Source organism: Manduca sexta, chromosome 19 (assembly GCF_014839805.1).
Source record: "Manduca sexta isolate Smith_Timp_Sample1 chromosome 19, JHU_Msex_v1.0, whole genome shotgun sequence".
NCBI lineage: Eukaryota > Metazoa > Arthropoda > Insecta > Lepidoptera > Sphingidae > Manduca > Manduca sexta.
Window position 1 is genome coordinate 1,161,564 of NC_051133.1, and position 26,834 is coordinate 1,188,397.

The 26,834-nt window shown below is 36.3% G+C and overlaps 4 protein-coding genes across 5 annotated transcripts; 3 read left to right on the forward strand and 1 right to left on the reverse strand.

Annotated features, from left to right (window-relative positions):
* The first annotated feature begins 2,577 nt into the window (after positions 1 to 2,577).
* Positions 2,578 to 3,376, forward strand: LOC115440646. The gene has a single exon (XM_030165045.2). The coding sequence runs from the start codon at positions 2,624 to 2,626 to the stop codon at positions 3,254 to 3,256; it is 633 nt and encodes a 210-aa protein (XP_030020905.2). The 5' UTR covers positions 2,578 to 2,623; the 3' UTR covers positions 3,257 to 3,376.
* An 11,824-nt stretch (positions 3,377 to 15,200) lies between these two features.
* On the forward strand, positions 15,201 to 16,719 carry LOC115441439. The gene is made up of 3 exons (XM_030166230.2): positions 15,201 to 15,322; positions 15,482 to 15,737; positions 16,176 to 16,719. The coding sequence occupies exons 1-3, from the start codon at positions 15,226 to 15,228 to the stop codon at positions 16,717 to 16,719; spliced, it is 897 nt and encodes a 298-aa protein (XP_030022090.2). The 5' UTR covers positions 15,201 to 15,225.
* A 454-nt stretch (positions 16,720 to 17,173) lies between these two features.
* LOC115440633 lies at positions 17,174 to 21,330 on the forward strand. Of its 2 annotated transcripts, XM_030165026.2 has the most exons (6): positions 17,174 to 17,295; positions 17,508 to 17,582; positions 17,678 to 17,897; positions 18,210 to 18,403; positions 20,645 to 20,848; positions 21,240 to 21,330. In XM_030165026.2, exons 1-6 carry the CDS (start codon positions 17,250 to 17,252, stop codon positions 21,311 to 21,313), a joined length of 813 nt encoding a protein of 270 aa, XP_030020886.2. In that variant the 5' UTR covers positions 17,174 to 17,249; the 3' UTR covers positions 21,314 to 21,330. The 2 variants fall into 2 exon arrangements, with proteins under 2 accessions (XP_030020886.2, XP_030020894.2); XM_030165034.2 differs by lacking the exon at positions 17,508 to 17,582.
* A 2,287-nt stretch (positions 21,331 to 23,617) lies between these two features.
* Positions 23,618 to 24,407, reverse strand: LOC115440657 (proline-rich receptor-like protein kinase PERK13). Its single transcript, XM_030165055.2, has one exon. The coding sequence runs from the start codon at positions 24,367 to 24,369 to the stop codon at positions 23,794 to 23,796; it is 576 nt and encodes a 191-aa protein (XP_030020915.2). The 5' UTR covers positions 24,370 to 24,407; the 3' UTR covers positions 23,618 to 23,793.
* Between the last annotated feature and the right edge of the window lie 2,427 nt (positions 24,408 to 26,834).

The window sequence follows — 26,834 nt, forward strand, 5'->3', positions numbered from 1 at the left end:
AATATCCATTTTTGCGTCGAGCCGCGTGGACAGGCGACGCTCAATTTTCCCGCCAGACGCCATTTGCCCGCGTAATTAAACGTCAAGCAGCCATTTTGTGTGAGCCGAACACACATCGACTCGCAAACACGAAATTTAAAAAAAATACTTTTATCTTTTGCTGATTGGATTTATGTCTGTATTTTGGCTATTTATTTTTGAATGGTAATCGTTTTTTGTAATTTGAATAATATAAAAACAATGTTTGGTATACATTTAAGTTTTTTCGTCTGAACATATTATGTAATCTTCTTCAATGACGTTTTCTTCATGACTGAAGGTCGTACCCAGTTTAGTAAGTCTTCCACTCCACCTAGTCTTGTACATGCCGCAGTATCCATGACTGGAATTCCGGATAATGTAATAGGAACACTCAAATAAGACTCTTTCAACACAATTTTCAACGTAACAAGCATATAAATTGTATCTAAGATGGCGGCATGCCGTGTTATTCGTATTTATTTTTTAAAGATATCACTGTTTGATTAGGTCTACAGCAGAGCTGATTCCTTTATACAAAATACTAAGTAGCCACGAAAAGTTTATCGGTCTAGGAAAGTAACTCTGCCCGGCTTCCCCACGGAGACCACGCTCTAAGTGATCGATAGACGGATTTACCCAAAATATATAACCATACTAAGACTAAACGAACAAAAAAACTCTTAAGAATATCATTGTTGCAGAATGTTTCAGTGACTAGCAATAGATACATTACAAGGAGACTTCAACAAATCTATACTAATATATAAACCTTAAGAATTTGTTAGAAAGCGCTAATTTAGGGCACTGTTGAAATTTAATTAATAGGACACTAGATTACTTTTGAGTGCTATAGGCTGAGCTAATTCTAATCCTGGGCAAATATAAAATAAAAAGCGGAACACTTATCTCAAAAAAACTCTTCACTCTTCCTTCCTCTTCACACGGGCGGAGCCATGAACAAAATTATATGACTTTATAAAAACGTACTTATCCCATATCCAACATGAATTGTCAAACCATAGCATAGACTGACGCGCGCACTGAATCCAATTTAAGCAATCGATTATCTTTAATTATTAAACTATCGACAGCTACGCCACACATTACGACCCTTTCAACAATATTATCGATAAACCAACCATCGACACGTGTCAAAACTTATTATCTTTACCCAGAGGGAAGCTTAAACATAATTTTAACATATTTAGAGGGATGAAACTTCGGTCCGGTAGACATAAGTCGGTCAATCGGTAAAACCAACGTAACAATTTTGAAAGAAAAAAAAAACATATTATGTTTTTTAAAGAAATACGCCAAGCCCACGCGGATGTAGTACACAAGTCGATGATTTTATTCGACTTGGTAGCTAACTCTACAATGACATGGAAGGATTTGTAGTTACCACTTACTGCTACGTTTACCGGGGAATAGATCGAATTGCCGAGATGAAAATCTCGTATTAAGTAACTAAGTGTCTTTAAACAAATGTAATTGGTAATTATCACTTGCTTTAGTAAAAGAAAACATCGATAGAAAACCTGAAAGTTATAAGAATTTCGTAGATATGAAACATGGTAGAGAAAACCTGACATAAATTTGACGGAGGCCTGGTAAAAACATTTACTTTAGCTATAAGAAGGCGTGGGCCATTTCCAAGAAAGCCACAATAAAAATCTATAGTAATTACGACTAAAAATACCAGTTTTCAAACGTGTAGGGAACACAACCATTACGTGCCAGGGTCGTGTAATTAAAACAGAAGGGTCAGCAACACATTACTGTAATGCTAAACGTTGTACGAACGTTCAATATCCATTTAATGATGGACACCAATGGATTCCAATTAAAATATTCATTCCTGTATCAACTTTTATTATTAATCAAATTATCATATTACGAGGAAATTTTTAAATTAAGACTAAAATTTTAAAATGTTTTATAACGACTTTTTGTAGTTCTTCATTGATTTAAAATAAATAAGGGGTAGTAAAGTTAATTTTGTTGAAGATCCCTTCAATTATGAATCCTAATAATAGAAACAGAGAAAGAAGTCCTTTGTCCTTCTTTTATTGAACGTAAGATGGTCTTGAAATTATAAATCTTCTGCTAGGTATCTTCCATTAAAATAATTTTGTTAGATAGTAAACACTCCCCGCAAAACAAATGAATCACTGTCAAATTCGGTCAAGAGCCGCGCGTGCCGCCGCTGGCCCAACCATGCCATAATAGACGAAGGCCGCAACACATTATGCATAACGCCATCACTGGCACCACTGATTACACCTGTTGCCAGATGCCAATCCACGTCCCTAATCGAGCAATTAAGCCAGTCACTAATTACTGGCAGGAATATACACGAATTCATGAATATTGAAATTTTCGTTTTCGTAAGCCCGCATTAGTATGCAGGTCTTGTGCCTATAACAATGCAGAAGCTAATCGTTGTTACGCAACGCGACCCGCCCGCGGCCAATGTCGACTTCCACACAGAATATAGATTATTGAGGAGAAAAGCGCGGAAACTGACGCATCCCTCAGATATATAAACGTATGATTTTTTTTCTAGCAGCATCATTCGTCTTCAACCAGTCGAAGCATCAACATGCAGTTCGCTCTCGTACTCCTGATCGCCGCTGTCGTGGTCGCCGAGCCTCCTCGGTACAGGCAGAACTACAAGTTCCAGAGACAAGAAGTCGCCCCTGATAATGGAGCTGCGCCCTACCCTGCAGCTGGCTTCAGACCTGCCAAGGAATTCAACCTCCCATCTCGCCAGGAAGTCTCGCCTCCGTCCACATCCTACGGCATCCCAGACAACAGCTACGGTGCTCCCGCCGAGACTTACTTGGCTCCTCAAAACGAATACGGTCTTCCCGAGAAAGCGCCTGAGGCTGAATACGGTGTGCCGGAGAAAGAGGACCCCAAAGATGACGAAGAAGACCTCAAAGTGGAAGGTATCAAGGAGAAGTTGCAAGAGGAGCCGAAGAAGGATGCTGAAGTGGTGAGCGCCCAGGGCTCGTACTACGTCCTCTTACCCGGCTCACAGCTTCAGCGAGTCCAGTTCCAAACCGAGAATGACGTAAGGAACATGGCTTACACCGCCCGGCTCGAATACAAAGACGAAGATCGTGCCCCCATCTACGTGTATACAGCAGTGCCCCAATACCAACCGTCCGCCGCTTACGTTCAGCTATTTTTTAAACGGATAGTGTACGAAATGCAATTTAAATCGGGATGAATGTGTTAAAGGGATCCGTGTTTCACAAATTCGGGGCCTTGTCACGCAATCCCGGGCTCCGGTAATGCCAAATATATTTATGTAATTTATTCCGACAGTAAATCCTGTGCTTCAACTTTATTTCTTGTATTATTTCGTGATTTAAACCCTTTTATGCTAAGCGATGTAAAAGGTTGAATGTTTGTTATAACATTACCTACATAAGCTCACCCCTTTATCACAGAGAGGGTGGACAGAGTCGCAACTATTACATATTAATGTATACATAATATACATAACATATTTAAATATAAACCAATTAAACTATTTAAAAAGAGATATTCTTTGAGACAGTTTTATTATAAACTAGCTTTTGCTCGCGGCTCCGCCCGCGTTATAAAGTTTTTCAGGCTAAAGTTTTCCATTATAAAAGTAGTAGTTTCCCGGGAGCCTATGTTCTTCCCAGGGTCTCAAACTGTCTCCATACCAAATTTTATCTTAATACGTTGGGTAGTTTTTGAGTTTAAGACGTTCAGGCAATCGGATGCAGCGGGGGACTTTGTTTTATAATATATTTTTTTAGAACTTTTTAAGAGGAATAATCCCGACATACATCATTGTTGCATAACTTTAACCGTTTACGCAGCGCACGCAACGGAAGCTCTCAAAACTAATAAATTGTCCCCGTATTTGTAACATATTTCATTACTGCTCCGCTCCTATTGGTCATAGCGTGATGATATACAGCATATAGCACCCCACAAATAAAGGGCTATCCAACACAAAACGAATTTTTCAGTTCAAACTGGTAGTTCCTAAGATTAGCCATTACTGCTCCGCTCCTATTGGTCATAGCGTGATGATATATAACTTAGAGCACTCCACGAATAAAGGGCTATCCAACGCAAAAGATTTTTTCAGTTTGGACCGGTAGTTCCAGAGATTAGCCATTGCTGCTCCGCTCCTATTGGGTATAGCGTGATGATATATAGCCTATAGCAATCCACAAATAAAGGGCTATCCAACGCAAAAGAATTTTTCAGTTTGGACCGATAGTTCCTAAGATTAGTAAACAAATATAATGAGAAAGCTTCGAACTGCTAAGCTATCGGGAGTTACACGTGTCATTGTGAGTCAACCATAAAAGATAGACATATGCTGTCGTGGGATATATTTTACATAATTTTAAGGAGAACATTTCCGTCATACATGATTTCTATGTAGCTTTAACCATTAAGGTTGCACACGCGACGGAAGCTTAAAAAATGGAGTAACTTCTCCCGTTTTCCCAACATTTCCCTTCAGTGCTCTGCTCCTATTAATTGTAGCGTGATGAAAAGTATACTATAACCAGCACAGGAGTATGACAAATAATTGTACCAAGTTTCGTTGAAATCCGTCGAGTAGTTTTTGTTTCTATAACGGTTATACAGACAGACAGACAGACAGACAGACAGACAGACAGACAGACAAAAATTTTACTAATTGCATTTTTGGCATCAGTATCGATCCCTTATCACCCCCTGATAGTTATTTTGGAAATATATTTCATGTACAGAATTGACCTCTCTACAGATTTATTATAAGTATAGACTAGACTTAAAAGCCTTTCCGAACTGGTGGCAGAGTAAAAAATTTACGGAATCTAAATAGTATTTAACATTCAACAGATTAAAATAAATTATTTCATTCCATTAAAAGTATAATTAAAACCGTAATTAGTCTAATAACGTAAATCTAGTTTCAAATCTTTTCTTCCTCTAAAAATATTTCACTCATTTCATCTCTTTTACAAATATCATTTATAATTTTAATTATAATAATTCTATTAAATATTTCAATGGCAATCCTTTAAAGTTATTGAGTCCTTTGAATTTATACATAAATGTTTTATAGAAACCCATTGTTCTCTATACAATATAAGAATAAAGTTTAATTTTAAACTAAAATTATTATACACGAGATTTCTCTGCTCTTGAATCTTGGAAGTAGGATCAGAAATCCCACTGTAATATTTTCGAGATATAACCTGTATGACAATCCAATACAAGCTCAACTATCTGTGTGCCCTTAATCCAAATTTGTTTATTTGTTTGTGTCACGAGGCCCTCCCCGAACAGCCTTTAAGGGTTCGTTCTATACAATGCATAGAATTGCGAATAATTTCTATAAAAAAAAATAATAGCTACCTCTTATTTTTTTTATAGAAATTATTGAAAATGTTACACAATCAAAATATTCCTTAATAAATTGTCTATCTCACAGTGTTAAATGCAAATTAAAAAAGATACCTTAGGACATTGACGACATCGAAAATAATAGTAGCATTTTCATTGTACGAGTTGTCAATAAAACACATACACATTGTAAATAATTTGAAACATCCAAAGTGAAAACAATATATTTTATACATAGAATTTACAATTATTTTCTGTATAATATATAAAACAATCTCGAATAGATAGCTTCAAAAAATACTGTTATGCGGCGTTTTCCTGAGGCCACCGCCTTAATTAACAAACAGCACAGCGATAGACGCACATATACATATGTGTAACACACACATATATAATGCTCGCCTTATTTACCGACGTTCACAGAAGAAACGTTGCACAAGATGCAAAATAAAAGCCACAAAGCGCATGCTCTTGCAAAAATTACAATGTCAGTTACTTGTAGTCATACAATTTTATAAATTTAAAGTGTCACTCAACCTTTTCGTAACGAAACGAATTGTTAACATTTTAAAGTAAATTCTTAACAATGGCAAACTAATTTCACAAGTTTCTTTTTGTCTGTTTCTGTTAAAGCTTGTATATGTTTACACAATTCGTTAGAGTTACGAAGCCAAATGGACGTAAGGTTCAGGCAAATCAATCTGGTTTTTACTAATGGATTTTTATTATGGTTTAGGTAATCGGATTAAAAAAACTTTTCTATTTTTAATTTATTTGCATAGTATGCGAATCCATTAGACACGCTTATGTCGCTCGCTTTTTGATGCCATAATGGAATGGAGTAAACCCCATTACGTATCGAATGTTAATACTAATCTCAGATATATGCATTATGTTTTTGCGTATGGAAAAAATTAACTTTCGATTTTAGGTATCAACCAAAAAATCACTCGGTTAACAGGCAGTTTTGGGTGGTCAACAGTCCATGGACTGCAGCAGCACTCACCAAGCTAGCAACGCTCATCTCATAGATCCATAGATCTCATAGAGCCTTATTTCCGATAGATCGTCATAACAAAACTTCTGAGACATTTATATCACAATATTACAATTTATTTTTTTATTGCATTGCCTGAGGAGACAAGCTTGCCGTTCGCCTGATGGTAAGCGATACGAACGCCCATAAACAGTAGGAACACTATCCAATACCTTGATTTACAAAGCATTGTTTGGTATTCCACTGTGCTCGCCATCCTAAGGCATAATTTTAAGTATTATTATGTCCAGTAGTTACACTTGCTACAATGTCCTTCAAACTGGAACACAACAGTGACTACACACTGCTCCTTGGCGGTAGAAATAGACGTTGCGGTGGTACCTACTTAAGCAGACTCTCACGTATAAGTTACCTACCAACAGTAAATAATTTCCCCGGATTAACCGTAATTAACCCAGATAGAGGTCAACAGGTTAAACAAATCGTTGTGACCTCTTAAAATCCATCACAGTTGATTTGATAAGGTGATGTATGCGCCCATAAATCGGCGAAAACCTAAAACCAAGTAAGTTGATATCAAATATCCTTATTTATCTTGGCTTTAGATACCGGGCTTCGTGTAAAATGTTTATTGGATTATGAAACGTTTGATATCGATTCGATTCTTGGGGATATTTGGTACGTAATCATATCACCTTGCTTTAATAGAAGCTCGTCTGGGCTTTGGATGAATCAATTCGTGAATTTTTTTTTTTTTTTAACCCGATTAACAAAATACTGTGCACCCAAACGGATCTACACGACCTATTTTTTTTTATATGTCAACGGTAAAGTCACCCCACTGCACCTGATGGTAGGTGGAGTAGGATCCAATAGAATATCGACTGACGAGAGATGATTACCCCTCGACAATCGACATAATTATGCCGGCCTATTGGAACCGAATATACACAGGCTGATCCCAGAACGCGACATACTTACGTGAGCCGCTATGGCGGGTTTTAACTCCTTGTGTACGGTGGTCGCTATCCGTGTGGATATTAAATACCTACCACCAGCAAATGAAACATCTATTAAAGATTCCATTAAAAATTCCAGTACGGAAATGAAATATAATCAATCTAAATTAATGTCGTTTACATCGCCATAAACGTTCGGGGGATACGACCTCTATGATACATGGAGAGAAATATAGGGCAATAAATGTTTACATCGGTTTCCGATTTTAGGGTTCGGGAGCCAAATATTTTTATCTGTCTGACATCGATTTAAAAAAAAACATTGTTATTTACTGAAAAATTCTCATTGCCTTGCATGAAAATTGTATAAAAAATTTAGGCAGATCAATTATTGCTAGAAATAAACGTACGCAATTATTTCTAGCAATAATTAACATTTACATAACTGAAGTTCAATGCAAAAGTTGCCTCGCCAGTACATGTTCCGACGGAGTTACTTTTTAAGCAATAATTGTGTACAATTATTGCTAACAACAACTGAGGTTTTGAGACCGTTATGTTAACATACCATGTTGGACAATACGACGATATACATAATGTGCATGTATCTGATGAACAATGTATGTAACATTTTAATGAGTTTGCACAGCGTTTGAACAGTAGAGCAAATACAGCGGACCCTTACTGGATCAAGTGGGAATTCTGAATATCTATACTAGACAGTACGTGCGTAGCTATATGCTTTACTAATCTACCTACGGGTTTTTGTTCACAGTTTATATTATAATAGAAAGTTTAATATCTAATAAAAGCAATCGAAATAAAATAGAGATCAGTAGGTACATTTTTTAAGCGTTCTCGAAATAGGTTTGTGATAAAAAAGCGCATGTCCTTTCACGAGATTTGAGGTTACCGTGTAGTAAATTTCATACAAAAATAAGTGGTTTTCCGTGAAAGCCTAAATAACATGTATAAGCCTGGATATCAACTTTTTGAGACGAAAAACTATGGCAACGTAGACAAAGTCTCATCAAATTAAAACCTTCTGAATTATAGATAATTTCATAAGCTTTATCAGGATGCCACAAAACGTTTTAAAGTCCAAATGAGCCACTAGAGAGACCCGCATTACTCCCAAGCGGAAAATTTGCTAAAAACAACACCCGAGGGAAGACTAAACCAATTCTTAAAGCCTCTCTTTAATTTCGTCAAGACATCTTGCAATATCTTCACGAATGTAACCTAAATAAAGTTACGTGCCTAGACTTGTGTAAATCCTGAAGTTTAATTAAGAGATGTAGCACGTGGTGTGGACACCATTCAAGATTTTAGTCTTCAATTCCTTAATTCTCCACGTATTGTGACAATAAAATGTGGACAGTATTTTAAGAAAGAATTATTTAATAACATTAGTAACGAAGACTGCACCCGAAATATATGTCTGGGATAAAATACTAATTTAATGATTTCTTACTTTTACGCGAATGTAAGACATTAAAATAAAACTATTTAGTGGATGTTATCGCGTTTATTTATTATATTTATCTCCCGACTTTTCGAAGACTTTGCAGCCTTCGTAGTCACGGACGGATTCTCTCTGACTGACTCACTCAGTCTGCTCCGTGACCACGAAGGTTGCAAAGATAAAACCCACAAAATAGTTTTATTTCAATACTAATTTATTATTAGTTATTAGACTATATTTCTTTCCTGACTATATTGCATATATAAAGAAATAAATAAAAAAACAACATTTAAATTTATATCAATATCAGATTTTCAATCAATACTATTAGAGGAATAAAAGAATGACTATGGCGTGGCGCATACTACTATAGCGGGTTTTAACGCCTTGTGTACAGTGGTCGCTATCCGAGCGGATACAAAATATATCCTATCACCAAATTCATTTCAAATCGAATAATTAACACGTTTAATGCGAAACGCTACGTCTACCCTACAGTAACAACTTCACCCAGCTTCAAATTACAAAGCACAACATGACATTTGCGATATTAGATATTAGACCGCAGAATTGTAATTATACCGTTTACATTCTAGAGCGCTCTGTACACATGAACACAATATACCTTCGCAGCTATAGATCATTGTATTTCTATAGGAGAATTAGGTACTTAATATAAATAAACACCTACCAACCTATCAAATATATATCGACGCTTAGAAAGGCAATCATATCTAAGCGATAAATATGCCGAAAATGTATCCTATAAATATTAAAATCGCCATATTTTTCTGCGGCATTTGATCCAGGTTTTGTAGTTCTAGGACAATTTTAACATCATTAGGCTATGTCTTTATAAAATAAAAAGTTTAATTATTATAAATTTTCATATCAAAATCGAAATTTTAAATCACTCTACTCAAAAATTTACTGATTGTCGCTTAGATATTATTGCCTTTCAAGCGTCCATATACATATCTATTAAAGTTGAACCACAGCATGGACCTTATTAAGAAAATTATCTTGGATATCATCTTAAATTATGATCTTTTTTTTTGTATAAGGACCGGTAAAGTGACCTCACTACACCTTATAGTTAGTAGAGTGGGTCTCAATAGAATGTCGACTGACGAGCGATGATTACCCGACAGCCCACACCATTATGTCGGCCTGTTTAAACCGGATATATACAGGCTGATCCCGGAACGCGACACACTTACCTGGGTCAGTATGGCGGGTTTTACACTTGTGTACGGTGGTCGCTATCCGGGCAGACAAGAGCGTCGCCAGTCAATGGCCCAGTTTGGGGGTCAAGTTAATATGGAGAATGAAAAAGTATGAATTGTAGGGTAAAGTCGTGAGCACATGTGCCTTCCCCACTCCCGCTTTGACAATAATTTAGAGCAGAGCGTAATTAAGCGTACGAAATATTAGGAATGGAATTGATGAATTCATTCGAGTTTTAGAACATCTAGGGGAGCAGCTGCACCTCGCTGCCTCTCCCCCTTGACGACGCCCTTGCGGGCAATATAAAATTTATTTTTTTATTTTATTTACTTTATTTATTTATATATATATTATTATACCATAACAGTTGAAACTAATGCGATGTTATACTGATTTAATTTTAACAATTTATTACAATACATTTATGAGCCATTTCAGCGAATTCTGACAGGTTACATATAAATACATCCAAGTTCTGAGATAAAGTGTTAAGCAATCGTATGGCCCGTGACGCAGGCTCAAACCTTAGAATATTTGTTCTTGGTGTTTGAAGGCGGAACAGTGGTAGGTGGCGCCGAGTGCTGACGCGGCCGCTCGGCACGCACAGCTGTAGCGCGGAGAGCACCTCCGGCAGGTGTACCCACCCGCGCCACACTTTAAATATTAATTTGACAAGCCCAACATCCCTCCTCACTTCAGGTATGTATGTATCTATGAATACAGCCCTATGTTAGTATTATTAGTAAATGCAGATGTGTTAAATAAAACAGCAGAATTAAATTTTTAACAACATTAAATATTTAAATGTGGATATTTGTTTATATTTTTAGAAACGTTCGTAGAATCCAATTTATTTGACTCTCGATTTCAATCTTAATGAGGTGGCGTTTAGGTTCAGAATCCAAGGACGATAATTAACGATAACAGTTTTATGTCTTCCGTAGAAGGCACGTTCTATAATTACGAGGTTTAATACTAATAAAATGTTAAGTTTTACGGTATCTACCACCCGGTTTAAACGTCTGTTTTTTATTCGGATATTGTTTATTGTTGATTACTAGCAGTACCAGTAGAATTAACGAAATACTACTCTTTACGCCATCCCCAAAATCATGACAAACTTGATATGATTTTTCTGATAGGTCATCAGTCTTTATCCCACGAGATGCGAATCTTGTTTTGTAATCACTAAGAAAAACTACCAATCGCTCATTCCATTAAAATAGGCGATGCTACAAGTAATGTTCCCGGCGGTAGCATCGAACCTGCGGCCTCACAACCGACTCCCTACCCTCTACCAACAGGCTGTCTAAATTGCATCCAAATTTTACGACCCAGGGGACATAATACAACCTCTTTCAATAGCGAGAAATTGGCTTATGGGATCGGGCTAGCTTAAGCCCCCCTTTGTTTCTTCTCTCTAATTGGTTTAGGCATAGTCGACATGCAGCCTAAGGCTTAGTTCACATAGCATGCGGGTTCTAAGCTGGGAGGGAGCCGTGACTGACAACTTAATGCTTATTACCTAAAATATAATTATCGGGGATACATTTACTTACTTATAAACTTGTTTTAGCTTTAAGAGGTGATTAAGAATTGCTTAAATAGCAGTCAAAAACATCACCGGTTCCTAATTTAAACCTTATTTAGAGACAAGATGGCGGGTTTTGACTTACAGCTGATCGAGTGAATTTGTGTTTTAACTAGGTAAGCATAGCTTTGCGATTTTTTTATAAGTAAGACTGTTAGTACATATGTGCGACAAAGGTGAAAGCTAAGTTCATATTTTTACACACAGTTATGCCTTTTATCCCCCGAAGTGGTAGATAAAGGCGGAACTAGTAGACCATTGATGACATGACACTTTGCGCCGTGTGTATTCCCGTCCTATAAAGTGATAAAGGGCGACCCTATCTTCAAATAGGACACAAATACCAAACTACAAGCTGATACAAGCCGAAAAACCTAATATCACTTTGCCCGACCCGGGAATCGAACCCGAGACTTCAGCACTGCAGTCGTACCGTAATTTAACTGCGCCAGCAAGGCAATCGTTAAGTAGTAAAAATACATTATAATAGCTCGCCATGTTAAAGGGTCAAACCATAGCCAATAAAACACGTCGGCATATTTATTTCGACTACCAAGTTTAATATTTTGTAACCAACACTATTAGATAGACAATTTAATAAGTATAGTATAAAATTGACAAAAAGACGTTAAATATATTTTTAAAGAAATTATTCATTAACCCATTAAAGAAATTATTTATTCCCCCCGTAACTCGTGTGCTGCAAATGTAGGAGCAAATTCTCAAGGCCGTTTGCTGGGGGGAGCTGGAGAGGAACTTAATATAATTATTCTATTTCAAACATCTAAACAGCTATAGATTAGTGAAGGAGAAATGTCTAGAGTCTACACAGTTCATAAGACACGCCTTTCAAACCTTACGAAGTAAACAACTTAATTGTTATGTTTAAAATTTCCTCTGTATGCTTCCCTTCGCCCTTTAAGCCAGTAAATACACAGTAAAGAAAAAATACCATAAGGATAAATAACCGAAGAGATCTCCAAACAATTTCGAAAGAGCGTAAAGTCTCAACTGTTATTAACAGATTTCCACCTCGGTGTCCACAGCGTAAACTTTTTGTACAAGTCCCGTTCCCATTCAATTAGGATAACTTAAAACAATGCCAATTTTATTTAACCGTAATTCTGGAACGCGTACAAAAGTTCCTTCTGAATAAAATCGGGCAAAAGCCAGTTAGTGTACCGAATTGTTTTCGACACAAATCCGAAACTTCATAATTCAGATGCCAAAATTATTTGTAAACATCAAAGTTATCTAAAATCGAATTTATAAACTCGAAACAAGAATCAATATCTTACAGCTTTGGTTATCTTAGTTTTAGCTCGTGGCTCCGCATGCGTGAATAAGTTATTCGGGATAATAAATAGCCTATAGCATTCAAGCTAAGAGAAAAAACCAAAGTCACAGATATAACGAAATGAGTGGCACACCTAAAATGGTCACCTCTTGGTATAAACATCTACTTGAATGGGAGCCATGGGGAAAAAATCCCCCCGAGGAAGACCACAAATGCGCTGGAAAGAATACATGAAGAAAGTCCCCGGATCGAACTGAATAAAAAGAGCTCATTGCCGCAGTGAATGAAAAATGTTAAAGGAGGCATACACAAAGAAGGTTGAAAAAGGGTATCGAAGAAAAAGAAGAAAATACTCAGGAGTAATGTGGCCTCCTAATTTTTTTTTATCGGTTAAGTAAGTAGTTCCTGAGATTAACGCATTCAAACAAACAAAAATTCTTCAGCTCTATATATTATTATAGACCACGGTGGTTCATTACAAGCATTTTATTATTCATAACCCAATGTAAAATTAATTAGTTGTGTTCAAATATAATTAAATATGCCGAGGGCGCTAGGATAATAATATAATTAACCATCAATATAATAATATTATTTACTTTCCTGAACAAAAAGCATTATCAATCACACAGAGTTTAAGTGGCTTCGTAGTTGTACAAAAAGAAACATCAGTAGTTCTAAAAGTTACCTGCTTTCTCGCAAACATTGTCTTTTGAAATATATATTTAGAATAGCTCTTGCCCGCGCCTTCTCGTGTTGAAGTTTCTTCACGGAATATAAAATGTCCCGGAATAGTGGCTCCTTAGCTATTGATAGCTTTCAAAACCTGTTTTTTTATAATAATTGTATAGAAAATATCACATTATAGAAGATTCTCCCGATGCCCGGGCATAGCAATTAAACTGGAAAACATAATGTCCAAACACACAATGATAGCATACACCTTAACCCCACAAAATCTAGTAGAATACGAAAGATCGGCCGGCCGCATGGCATGTTCCAATATAAAAAGTTAGGAAGTGTCATTGAATTATTCTACTTTCACACATCAGAGCAAAAGATCGATATGAATTTTCTAATTCGTCATAATGACATAAGGTACATGTTTTCCTAGACTACAATAATTCATCCTACTAATTTTATCACGTTTATTTCCAGGCGGCTGAAACTATAACATAATATATCATTACACAGTGATATGATTAACAATTAGCGACATGATTTCTCGCCTGGAGCTAACTGGCATTGCTGTAAATTACAGATTATGCAGATCCAGCGTGTAATCATGATATGCCGGGACAGACAAGATATGTCCCTAGAGAGCAATGCTATATTAAGGCATTCCCAGCGTGTAAACGCACCGCCGACGCATGGCTTTAATGCGCGTGTAAAATCAGTTTACGGGTACTTAAACAAACCGACAGAGGTTTTTTTTTTATTTTATTTGTAAGCGTTATCTATGGTTCTTAGAAGTATTCTAAAACTTCTTTTAATGATATAAAGTTACATTGAAAGTAATATCGATACAAATTTCTATTGCGTTTTATTTTTCCGAAAATTTTACGTGGTCTGATCAACTGAGAAAAGTTAATCTTGTTTATCTGAAAGTATTATATAAAGATAGTAAAGAACTAAATATAAGAATTAAGAAACTAATTTATTTGCAATTATTTATAAATTTCTAGTGCTTTTACTCCCTAACCTGTTCAGGTCACAAGCCCATTTACAAATTCTCGGATGAATAAATTAAACTTTATTACAAAATAATTAACACAGCCTCCTTAACGAAGATGGCGATGAGCTTTCAGAGAAACAAGAAGCCGCATGTCCGTCGCACCTGGATAATTGCTTGTGAGATCCTCACTAATTTTGGTTTCACGTCTAGGTGTTATCAGATCGGAAGGTATATTTTTTATTGATCTTATGAGGACAGGAATCCACTCACTTCATATTATGTTTACGCGAATGTTAGACTAAAACTATTTTACGGATTTTTTTTTTTTTGTATTATAAGTTTTTCCCGACGTTTCGAAGACTTTGCAGCCTTCGCGGTCACGGGACGGTCCATCCACCACGTGACCACAAAAAGAACCGCGATAAACTCCGCAAAATAGTTTTATTTCTGTAGTATACTGTTTTTCAGAATTACTACGGTAAAAGCCAACAATAAACTGTTGAAAGCTGAGGTTGAAAGATTTTCAGGAAAGGTTATTGACCAAAGAGCATTAAAATATAAAATACTACGGAAATTATTGACATTGCACCTAATATGTCAAAATGATTAGAAAAAGTATAATAAGTAAAACTACTATTTCTTGGGTCACTAAAGACAAGAAGAAATGCGGATGGATCGCAAAAGCTGTTTATGTACAATGTATGTTGCGAATTTTATTTTATTCCAAATCTAGAAATTGCCGAATTCAAATCCTGTATTGCATTGCGCTCTGGAGTTCCAATATTCCCTAAGGCACATTCTTCACATTTTTACGAAATTCCCTAAGAATTCTTATACACCATCAAATTCTATTTGCAGGTATACTAGTATACATAGGATCAGCTTCAATCCTGAACTGCATGTGGTCTCCGGACTACGCGACCATGGACTTCGACAAGTTGGCCCGCATCATGTATCTTTTCGACTCGCAAGCCTGTGGGTACAAGGTTCAGGTCGCGAAGACTGTCGGCAATCTCAAGTTCAGCAATAATACCAGGGGATTGAAAATCTACCCTATTCAGTGGAAACCGGCTTTAGTCACCGTGTCTACTAGGCTATCAGCGAAGACGAGGATGTTGGTATTTTACGTTATTACATTTTACATCATGTCACCATGAATAACATAGGTTGTATTCAGCCGTAGAATTTAATATATTTGTAACACATATAAAAGGTGTTCCGTAAATAATGGATTATTCGCAAGGGATTGATAAAAAACAGATTTGAAAATAACAATATTTATAAGAGCAGCCTTAAAAGATGTAAATAGACGTGATTTTTTAAAAATGCTTGTTACCGCTAGATTTAACAACCCTGAGGTGTTGGAAAATAATTAGTTAATTAGTTTTAGATGAAGAGACGTTGTACAAGCCCCTTATGTATAATTCACTATTATGGTATTTGAATTACACTTTACTATCAGATCAAATCCAGTACATTTGTTATACCTTGCCTTAATAAAAAATGCAATAAAAAAGGGGTCTTTGATTCATCTAGATATCTTTGTCCACAGCTATATAGAAATGAGCCTGTCTCTCCATATTATATGGATGATGATTACCTTCGTTTTTCATTTTTTCACTAACAACTCGACAAAAATCCGCTTTACAAAAATAAGCCTTGCGGTGTTCTTTTACGCCTCTGTCTTCGTGATCATCTTTGACTTATCCATGGCTATCGTCTACGTCTCCCATATCAAGCAGAGTCTCACGAAAGGCATGGTCTTGAGGTACAGCGGCTGGAGTGTGCAACTCCGACTCGCCGCTTACGACGACTTCGCTGGATGGCTCCCAATCGGCGCAAGCATTTGCTGGATGAGAGGAATTTTCCTCTTGGGTCTGAACATTTACATCTGTAAAATCATCTATTTTATCCGGAAGAAGATTAAGAAGAAGGAAGTCGGGAAGAGAACCAAGTTTGATAGCAACCCACCGATACCAGAACCTAAGAGTTATCCTCCCGATGATAAGAACATTCTTTATTTTCGTTCTGGGGAAAGCACACCGTATATTAAAAAGGATATTAGAAAGGATTTTGTCCATAGAGTATTTTATTAAGTATGTGAATTATAATTTTTGCTAGTAAAATAAATATGAATAAAATCTAGCTTTACTTCTCTTAGTTGCGTGAACTATTTCTGTCTGTTATAAACGGCGAGACATGTTGTCCCAACTTTAATGGAATAAATTTTCAATCTCCGTTTTGTGGGCCAAAATAAATTGTATCACTTATCAGTTACTTCAATAATGTCCAATTTATATATACACTCTTACAAATTCAGTAAAGTTCAAGCCACTCAGCTTTATTCCCTGAAGAACAAGCCCATAAATAATTTATCGAAATATCTATTACTAAATGGCCTTTGAGAATTTCAATTTCACTTAATTTACGGAGGGCGCCATTAAATTTTTCATTAACACCTCGTTCCGAAGACTGGTCATTAATTTGGGACTTGGACCGTAATCAGAGCGGCGGCGGGTCAACCCCGAACGTCAAATTGGTTCACGGCCCACTCGACTCTCGATCTTTGGCAGTTTACTACGGTAATGCCTAGTCAATTTATTCGACGTGATTTATTTCGGATAAAATGAGCTCATTAGGTCTTTGGAGTGTTTTTGCAATCCTTCTTCAAAGTAAGTGTGTACGGAAATGTATATTTTCTAAACCTATTTTATTGTCTGATTTCCGACAACCTGTCTGAATTGGAATCACGGAACTTGTCAGTATGGATTAGATATGTCTATTTCCGACTATAATTTGTAGCCTTTAAGTACTGCGTGTTACGTTTTGTAAGATTTTGTATCTAGTGTACCTACTTAGAATTATAAAACAACTGTCTTCTCAGACGACCGCAGTGTAGTGCAATATCTACTGCTAATTTATCGTCAGTTACAATCTAGCTCTGAGGATCAGGCGAAAGGTTAGTTCGTCGCGTGAGTATATTTTATAAAAAACAATTGGTAGATTTTTTAAATTCTTAAAAAAATTATATTTCATCTTCGCGTCTTTTATTAGCCCTCTTCAGCATTACCATTAGCTGGTTGATTTTGGACTGCAAGCTGTCTCCGATTCCCAACGAACTGCATGAAGTGACGCTTATGAAGTTGCTATATCTCTACGACCCTGAGGCGTGCGGGAGACTCCACTTTTACAACTACACCTTCAACATTGACAGTAAAATGTACACCAACGTCATCTGGCCTGTCAGAAATGAGGTGGCGTCTAGTTTTAGAAGGTAAAATAACTTGTCAATCCTCGAAAGGTTCGAGCAATGGTAAGGCATACTTGCTGAAAATTTAAACCAAGTGACAAATTGGATGTGGTGCATGACGTCGGCAGTATTATTACTTGAGACGCCCTTCCTGAACTTCACTTCTCCTTAATAAATATTGGTAATGCACCCACAAGTAATTTCATAATGTGACTGTTCATGCCCGATGTTATTAGTCATCACTTATTAAAACATAAATCAGAGTGCAGTGTGTATAAAAATCTCTTAAAATCTTCTGCTTTTCGATACAACACAAATTTTTCTCACCCTCTCCAGCAAAATCCGCATATGGCTCGCATTCCATCTTATCTGGATTATACTAGGAGTGGTGAATATGACCCAAGGATCGCGCCCTTGTGGTTTCTACGCAACACTCCTTCCGTTCACATTGACAGGCCTGGCCCTATTGATTATGGATGTGGTTTATGCTGTTTTGTTCCTGATAGATGCTAGATATGCTAACAGTGAAGGTGGGTCTCAAAATTCTTTTATATCGCAGATGCGCTGCAAATAGTTAAATACAGAAGAAAATAAAGAAAAGACAGGGTTTCAGATACTTTCAAAATAAAAACGGAATTTGATTGTATGTAATATATTATCTGCCTTCAACATTGAAGCGAGTAAGAATCATTTTTAAATGCACACATAAATTTTGTTCTACTGCTACAACATCAAATTATTTAATATAACGATGTTCAACTATATTGGATGATAGAAGATTTTATGTTTTGTGTATGGTTATAGTATTTAACTCCGTCAAGTTCGTATGTTTATATCTAACCAGCTATACCAGATACTTTTCCTCAGTAATAATGTAAAACATAGTCTGATACCCGTACAATAAAAATACCTTTTTATAATTCTTTATAATAAGAAAAATTACGCCTCTTCCACACCTTTCTTAACAATAGAAATACATATTATATGCATTCAAAAACATCTGTTCATAGAGGAGGGCTTTGAAAACCAAACAGATTCCAATGTACTGCGATTTGTAATGCGAAACCGTGGGTACGCATTCAGCAACATTGCAAATGAGATTGCTGTTTCTGGAATTCACCATGATTTCTGGTAATGAAACGTAAAACACACACTCTGCATAATTGACATAATGTTTGCTAGTCATCTATTTGGTGTAGTATATTTCGTTTGTGATATCTATAGAATCCTGCGTTCGATCCGTAGATTGTAAATTGATTTATTTTTTATTTTATATTCTGTCCATACAATTGTTTTTTCAAGTCACTTGAACGTGGGGTTTTTTATTATAACTTCTGTCATATATGTCTCCATGATCTTGCCTTATTATATAATGGATCGGAAACTAACGCTGCCTTCACTGTTCATAAACTCCGCGACTCCAAATTTTACTTTTAGTTGAATGACTGGACCAGCAAATCGCTCGCCTAGTGCACCACAGTTGCCCGTTAATACTAGCAACAGCATTTGAGATTTTAATTACCAATCCCTACACGGCACTGAATTGTAGTATTCATACTGAAACGGTAGATAATTCTAATAATCCTCATTAATTACACTAGCAACAGTGTCCTTCAAACTGTAACAACAGTATTTGCACACAAAAATATTCAATACTTGATACTTACCTAGATTGAGGCTCGCAGATTTAAAAAAACCCGCCTAGTCTCGTAATTGCAATGTAGTACATAACAATTCTAACAATGATTACAATTTGCACGTCTTTGTAAACGAAGAGAACTAAACAGGAATTCCTGAAGTCGAAATCAAAAATACCAACACGACATCTCTTCATTCAACGTGGAAACACGCATTTTCAAGCTGTTTGCAGCTTTTAAAGAATTTCAAACCACCTGCGGTAATGGATGCCTCAGGAAACAGATCGCTTTGAACCATTTGCACAGTTTAATACTAGAGAATCTAGGTATCTAGGTCTCACTGAGAGGGCTTCATGTAGATAAAGAATGAAGTTAAACATGTTGAATGGTTTGAACATTTATATTCCATGCAAAAAAAAATTAATGCATATCATCAATACTTGTGAAAATGAAATAGTTTGGAACATATAATGGACTAAAAAACTGAACAATAACTTGCGTGTTGCCATAACAGTATATTTAAATATCATTTGAACATGCCTGACAAAAGATATATCATAAGCATACAGTTTATTCCCCGATACAGTATTCAGAGCAGCAACTAGATTATTTAAAAAATCCTCGCTCTACCCGCCCAATAATATAAGCCTATTGTGGGACAAATGAATAAATGGCCATATTAGGCATCTCGCAATTCCGAAAAATTCATTTTTTTGTAACCTGAAACTCACACAAATTAAAGGAAATTAATATGGTTTAAGGAAGGCAATGTGTTTTATTTCGGAGAGGCCAGGGGATTTTTTCTTTTATGACAGATGACTAACAAAACTAGCATTTCGCTTTCCTGATGGTAAGTGATACGATCGTCCATAAGTAGTAGCAACACCATACAGAACTTAGAATTACAAAGTACTGCGCGTTCTCCACTGACCTCGTCATCCAGATACCTAAGTTGTTTAGTCTCATAATGCCCCGTTATTACATTGGCTACAATATCTTTTGAGTTGGAAAAGAACAGTGCAGGCATTGTAGGTCGACGGTAGAAATAGACATTGCGGGGGTATTTACCCAGACGATCCCACGTGCGAGAGACTTACAACCTTCCATAAGTAATTAGAAACATTATGTCCACAGCTGCCATTCTCAGATTCATCAACACCCCCAAGCATTACATCCACTCCATCACAAGGATCGCCCCTCTCCCCATCCATAGTGATGATGAAGACACCTCCTGGATCCCGGTGGTGATAGCATACATCAGCGTGAGGGGCATAGTGCCGTGGCTTGTCAACTTTTGGATTGTCAAGGACAATTACTATGAAGGACTTGCATTCTATCGTGAGTAATAACTGTCACTGAATAAGTTTAGAGACAATTTATTATTATTGAATCGACTACCTCGATGGCATATTGCAAGTGCAGTGCGACATCTATGGTCTGGGATTCGAATACTAGGTCGAGCTGATATTGGGTTTTTCTGCTCAGTATCAGGATATCAGCAAATACCTTATAATATTTCGTATCATAATTTTACATATAATAACGGAATTTACATATAATACATGAATTAGTAATATTCATAGTATCCATAGACGCAAATGACGTTTTCTTTATTATCATAACATAGTGTAAGACCGAGAGAAAATACTTAAAAAATCTTTAGAAGCAGCTGCTTCTCTGCCGATCTCTTCACAAAAAAGCGTGAAGCTATACAATGTTATCTTTTCAGGTCGTCTCCAAACTCAAAATCCAAAAGACAAGCTGACATCAAGAAGTTCGCACTTCTCACGGTTGTCGGTTTAATAAATAGCAATGTTATATCTCAGAAGTTTTAATTCTAATATTACTACTGCTCAGAGTTGTAAACAAAGTATTACTTCTGCCGTCGTTTTTCGACATTTTTAACTGCACGATATTTTTGAGTAACAAAAAATACGGCGCAAATAACTATTAAAAAATTCCTGCGCTGTAAACAAAAAATATTTTTATAAATTCTTGACGCGCTGAACAAATAACTGAAACTAAAATGTAGTAATATTTATCGTATGCGAATCAAGTTCGGGTTAGAAATGATTTTTATGAACTAACTATGTATTGTGGCTTCGTGAGAAGTATTTCCCCCTGCAAAAAAACGTAAATAGCTGTAGCGATCCATCACGACTCAAGCGTAAAAAACTCAAATATATCCCACGGGATCAAACTACCGGGATAAATATTAATCCACGACATGATCTACCCGTGTGTCGAATTTCATCCAAATCCATTTATGCAAACATTCAAACATTTTCCCAAATATTCGTATTAATTATATTATTTATAAGAAATAGTAAGACAAAGCTAAATTCATTTTAACTATATTTTCTTATACTTTTATTCATAGTTCTGCCGACGTGAAACTTACCCGGAATAATAGCAATTCTCATAATACCCGGCAATTACTCTAGCTACCATTTTCTTTAAACTACAATACAATAAAGCTTGGACATCATCAACACGCAAGTAATCTTCACAATTTTTCTACTGATATTGCAGCAAACGGTATATCACTGAAAGAAAATTGAACTCGGGACTCCTGTATCAATCCATTTGTCTAAATCACACCTACAGCTGCTTTTGTGTATACCACTACCTATATATTCAGTATTAAACATTTGAAAAACTTTATAAAAACTTAGATATAAAACAGGCTTACGTTTTTTATATAGATGTTGTATAGGCTTTCACTGGAATATATTTTAAAATTTTCATTACATTTAATCGTAGACGCTCGTAGTGATATTTAGGAAAAGGTTTTGCTCGCAGCACCGTCCGCATAAAAATCAATTTTGTTACACGGATATACCCTGTCACCCCCTCCTCTACATACACCACCGTGATACAGGACACGCGCGTTTTATATTGTTCCTTACTAATAGATACCCTTGGGAAAATTGAAGTCATAACCTACATAATCCAAAGCTTTAAAATTCCTTTCATACCGGCACAGCACAACACAAGTCCAGATAGAGTGTCGACTGACGAGAGATGATTCTTCTCGCCAGTCGACAAAATAATGCCGACCTGTTTGAAACATTCTATATTTAACATAGCCAACGTATTATGTTTGACCTAACTAAAGCATTTACGTAAAAGACTTTAAAACATTCACTTTTTCATCATGTCAAAGGAGCGACACTATTCTGAAATTGTAACACAAAACCTCCAACGGATGAATGGAAAGGAAGCAATTAAACGCGGCCTCCATAATAAACGCAATACTCACATTCTGACGTTCACTAATGATGCTTGATTTATTCTAAAGCTCGCTTTTACTGTGATGGACGGACTAGTGTGCCAAGAAGAGAATGACCACTTGCTTCTTGTTTTTATAGAAACTAATTGCTCGTGATGTTTGCCTTATTATCAAACGAGTGGGTCAGTTTCTGTGGATTTAATAATATTATCTACAGCGTAGGATCCTAGGGACTAGCGAGGCTTTATGTATTGCAAGGCGATCTTGCGAGCAAAGATTATGTCACCCAGAATGTTATGCGACTGTGACTTGCATTGATATCGATATAGTAAATTAAATTTAATCGATAGATTGATCGATTATCAAAATTGAATCTTCAGAGATTACTCAGGCTAACTTATTTACGAATATTATAAAAGCACGTATACCAATAACCGAGATGTTATTAAAGAAACAATATCAAGAAAATCTACAGAAATTAGAAATATTTTCGAAATTGACTAAACCCTTTCGTGGAAGTATTTTAACAATGTTATTGTTAGAATGTACTGATTATAATTATTAGACCTGCGTTTTATCCACTTTATTTTTTCAACTACAAATTCCTTTCCTATAACACTTCTTGCTGCCCTTTAAATTTAAACACAAGAGAGCTTGTACACTTTACTGCAAATTTATACTTAAACTTAAGACCTAAAAGCTGTATATCTATACTGAATACTATATGTCATGAAGATAAGTGCATATAATGATAATAAAGAAAAGCCATAAAGTTTGATGTGAATCAAAAATTTGTTATGATATATATTATGTCATAAAACAGCGTCTAGACAAGATGGATGACTCATGGGTTTTCCGTTTCTTGAAATAGGCAATTCCATACTTCGACTGATGTTTTATTCACTTCCTATTGGATATATCTATAAATCTTTAGCCTACTAATAATATCGATAGATACAAATTGCACTATAGCTTGTAAATCAATAAAATAGACTTTTTTTTAATCATTATATTCTTTGGTTAAACACGTAATACAATTAAATTATAACATTCAGGGTCTGAACAAAAGCAGCGGTGCCCTCTCCCTGTACTGCAGTCTAGCGGTATACCTCATGTTCTGGATGTCATTCTCCGTCGAGAACTCCACCTTTTGCAGCTGTCCGTTCGGCAGCAGCACGAAGTAAGTCCCCACGCTCTTTGCGATCTCTATTGGGCCTTCCAACTTCTCAGCTTGAGGGTTTTCGGTTGTAGGAGCGTCTGTAGTCGGAACTCCGTAAGTATTGTCAGGGACGCCATAGCTGGTCGCAGGTGGGGACTGCTTTTGGGGTAAATCGAATGCCGGACCGTCGGGCTTCCAACCAGAAGGCGGGTATGGCCCACTTTGAGCCTCTTGCGGTGGTCCGTAAGTCTGATCTGGGATTTCATTGGGTAGAGTGAAAGGTGCGCCTGCTGGCTTCCATCCCGAAGGCGGGTAAGGTGCTGCATCCGTGGTGGTTGTTGCCTCCGTGGGAGACTCTGTGGTGGTCGGCGCTAACTCCTGGCGCTGGGACCTGAACCTCGCCGGTCTGAAGCGAGGCAGCTCAGCTGAAGCCACTGCGATCACGACACAAATAACCACGAATTTCATCTTTGATGATTGTTCACTGAATGATGCTGGTTGGATGCAACCCGTTCAATTTATAGGAACATTGTTGCTTTATGAGTCTTTGTTTTATCATAAATGGTAGCGCGGTGGTTAATGCTGGTCACGTATCTGGTGGCCGCCATTGACCGCGCGTCACCGAGCCTTGGTGGCGCGTCCATTGCCGTCTGATTAGGGTACGTGTTCCTAATTAATGAATTACGTAAGGTCCCGGGTTTTTAGACGTCGCTATTGAAAAGCAAATTAAGTTTCTGGAAATAAATAATTAATTTATCAATCTGTCAACAACGTTGATTACACGGGTCTGCAAAGTTACAATTAATACAATTTATTTTGATTAATTTCGCGTGCTAAATTTGTAGTATTGTAACCTATTCAACGAAATTGAAAAAAATGTTTCAATTATGAAAATGAGTAGCAAATTTTATTTAAAAATAATCCACAACAAAGAAGAATAAAGTAAGTATTTATTCTTCGATTTATAGGCTTTTAAAAGGCAAAGGAATTAAAACACTCAGCCGCATTCACCTTTATAAACGGCACGACGAAACAAACGTGTGATTTATTTCTTCGGGTAGATGGAGCGGCGTCGATTCCCTTTGACGTAAGAACTCTCAGACAATCTTTTCTAAGTGGATAGTGCTATAAAAAGACAATCCATAAGTCTAGACGAGCGCCTAGATCCACTTGTTTTATTGTCCGGCAACGTTACTTATTTACTCTTGTTTTGGTATAATAAATTACTATTGGAGCATAAAAGAGGAAATATTTCAGCGTTTTATACTATTTTTAATAGCTTCAGCTCGCGGTTCCACTCGCATTAGCTTCTGGGAAAATTCCTTGGATAATAGTAGTCTGACATTCAGGAGTCATGTAGCTTACTATTAGTGAAAAAAAAATCATAATCGGTTTAATCATTCATAAGATTAGCGCGTTCAAATAAATAAACTCTTCAACTTTATATATTAGTATAGATATTTATTTCATTTAATCCGCACATAAATGTAAATCACTTCATTTGATTAAAGAGAACTAACTAGCTAGTCTCCCAATAATTCTAATATTTTATAGTGTTATACTTAAATATGCTCCAAATTATGTTGCTAAACAATCTCTGATGGAAGCAAAATATGTCACAATTTTTTTTATTTATCATTTCATAATTTCAATGTTATTTAAAAACACCCGAAGCCGACTGTGTCTGCAATATGACTAAAACAAATGTATCGTCTCTGAAATTATGACATTGTTATGTTCAATTCAATCAATATTATCACATATAGAACATAGAGTAAGTAATATAGCACGTAAGAAAATGGAAGAGCATCACGGCTTAACCGGACTTCCATAAAAAATTTGTAATATCGTATACGTAAGAAGCCAAGTGTAAAAAGGTCGTACATTCGATTCCAGACTCATTATCGACGGCTAATCTCCAAGTGAAAGCCAAAGGAGGGTTAAATTAAAAAAGTTCGTTCCTAAGCACCGAATTTACATAAATAACTTTCGTTTCAGGAATTTTCACTCACCAGTATGTAGGCCTTTGTCTGAAAAGAAAAAAAAAAAGAATTAGCTGGACTTGAATTATGCATTACTATTATTGCTGTTTGTAGGACATATTTTATATCCTCCCAGATACCGACCACCGTACACAAGCTGTTAAAACCCGCCATAGTGACCCACGTAAGTGTGTCGCGGTTGGAACGGATATAAAATATATCCTACCACAATAGCAAATGGAACATTGTAGTTGTATAAAATATAGTATTCTAGACTTAAATAAGATGTATGTTTATCATAAATATCTATATATTTCTTGATATTATATCATACAGTGCTATAATTTGTGTCACATATAGACTTGAAATAGCGAAATGCCATTTTATTATCACCAATTGACTAAGACTTGACACAATTCGGCAGTAAGACTTATATGAAAGAAATACTTCCTCAAATTATCCGACAATCAGACATAAAAATCTACTTAAAATAAGAAATATCTCTTCTATATCCCATTCTAATTATCAAATGCATCCTTAAACTTGATACGGACCGCCCTAGCGGACCACTCTCAATTTTCAGATAAGAAACATCTTTGATCACTGTATGAAGAGAATTTAATTAAATTGATTACTAACCTGAAAACGTACGCTTCGAGTCCGGCTATTTATAGAAGTGGACTTATTATGATTAAGTTATCTTTATATTACGTCAATGCTGATACCTATAGCCTGACCAGGTAAATAAAAAACCTCGTCATGTTGCGGAACAATACCGAATAACTGTACTACTGTGTACTGACACCGTTAACAACAATGGCGCGCCCAAAGCAAGCTTTTTTATTTCCCTGGTCAAATTATACCTATGATATGCCGTCATAATTCTGGCAATTGACAAGGGATAATCAACCGCTCCGCTCATCATCAGGTACAATGGTGTCACTTTTACGG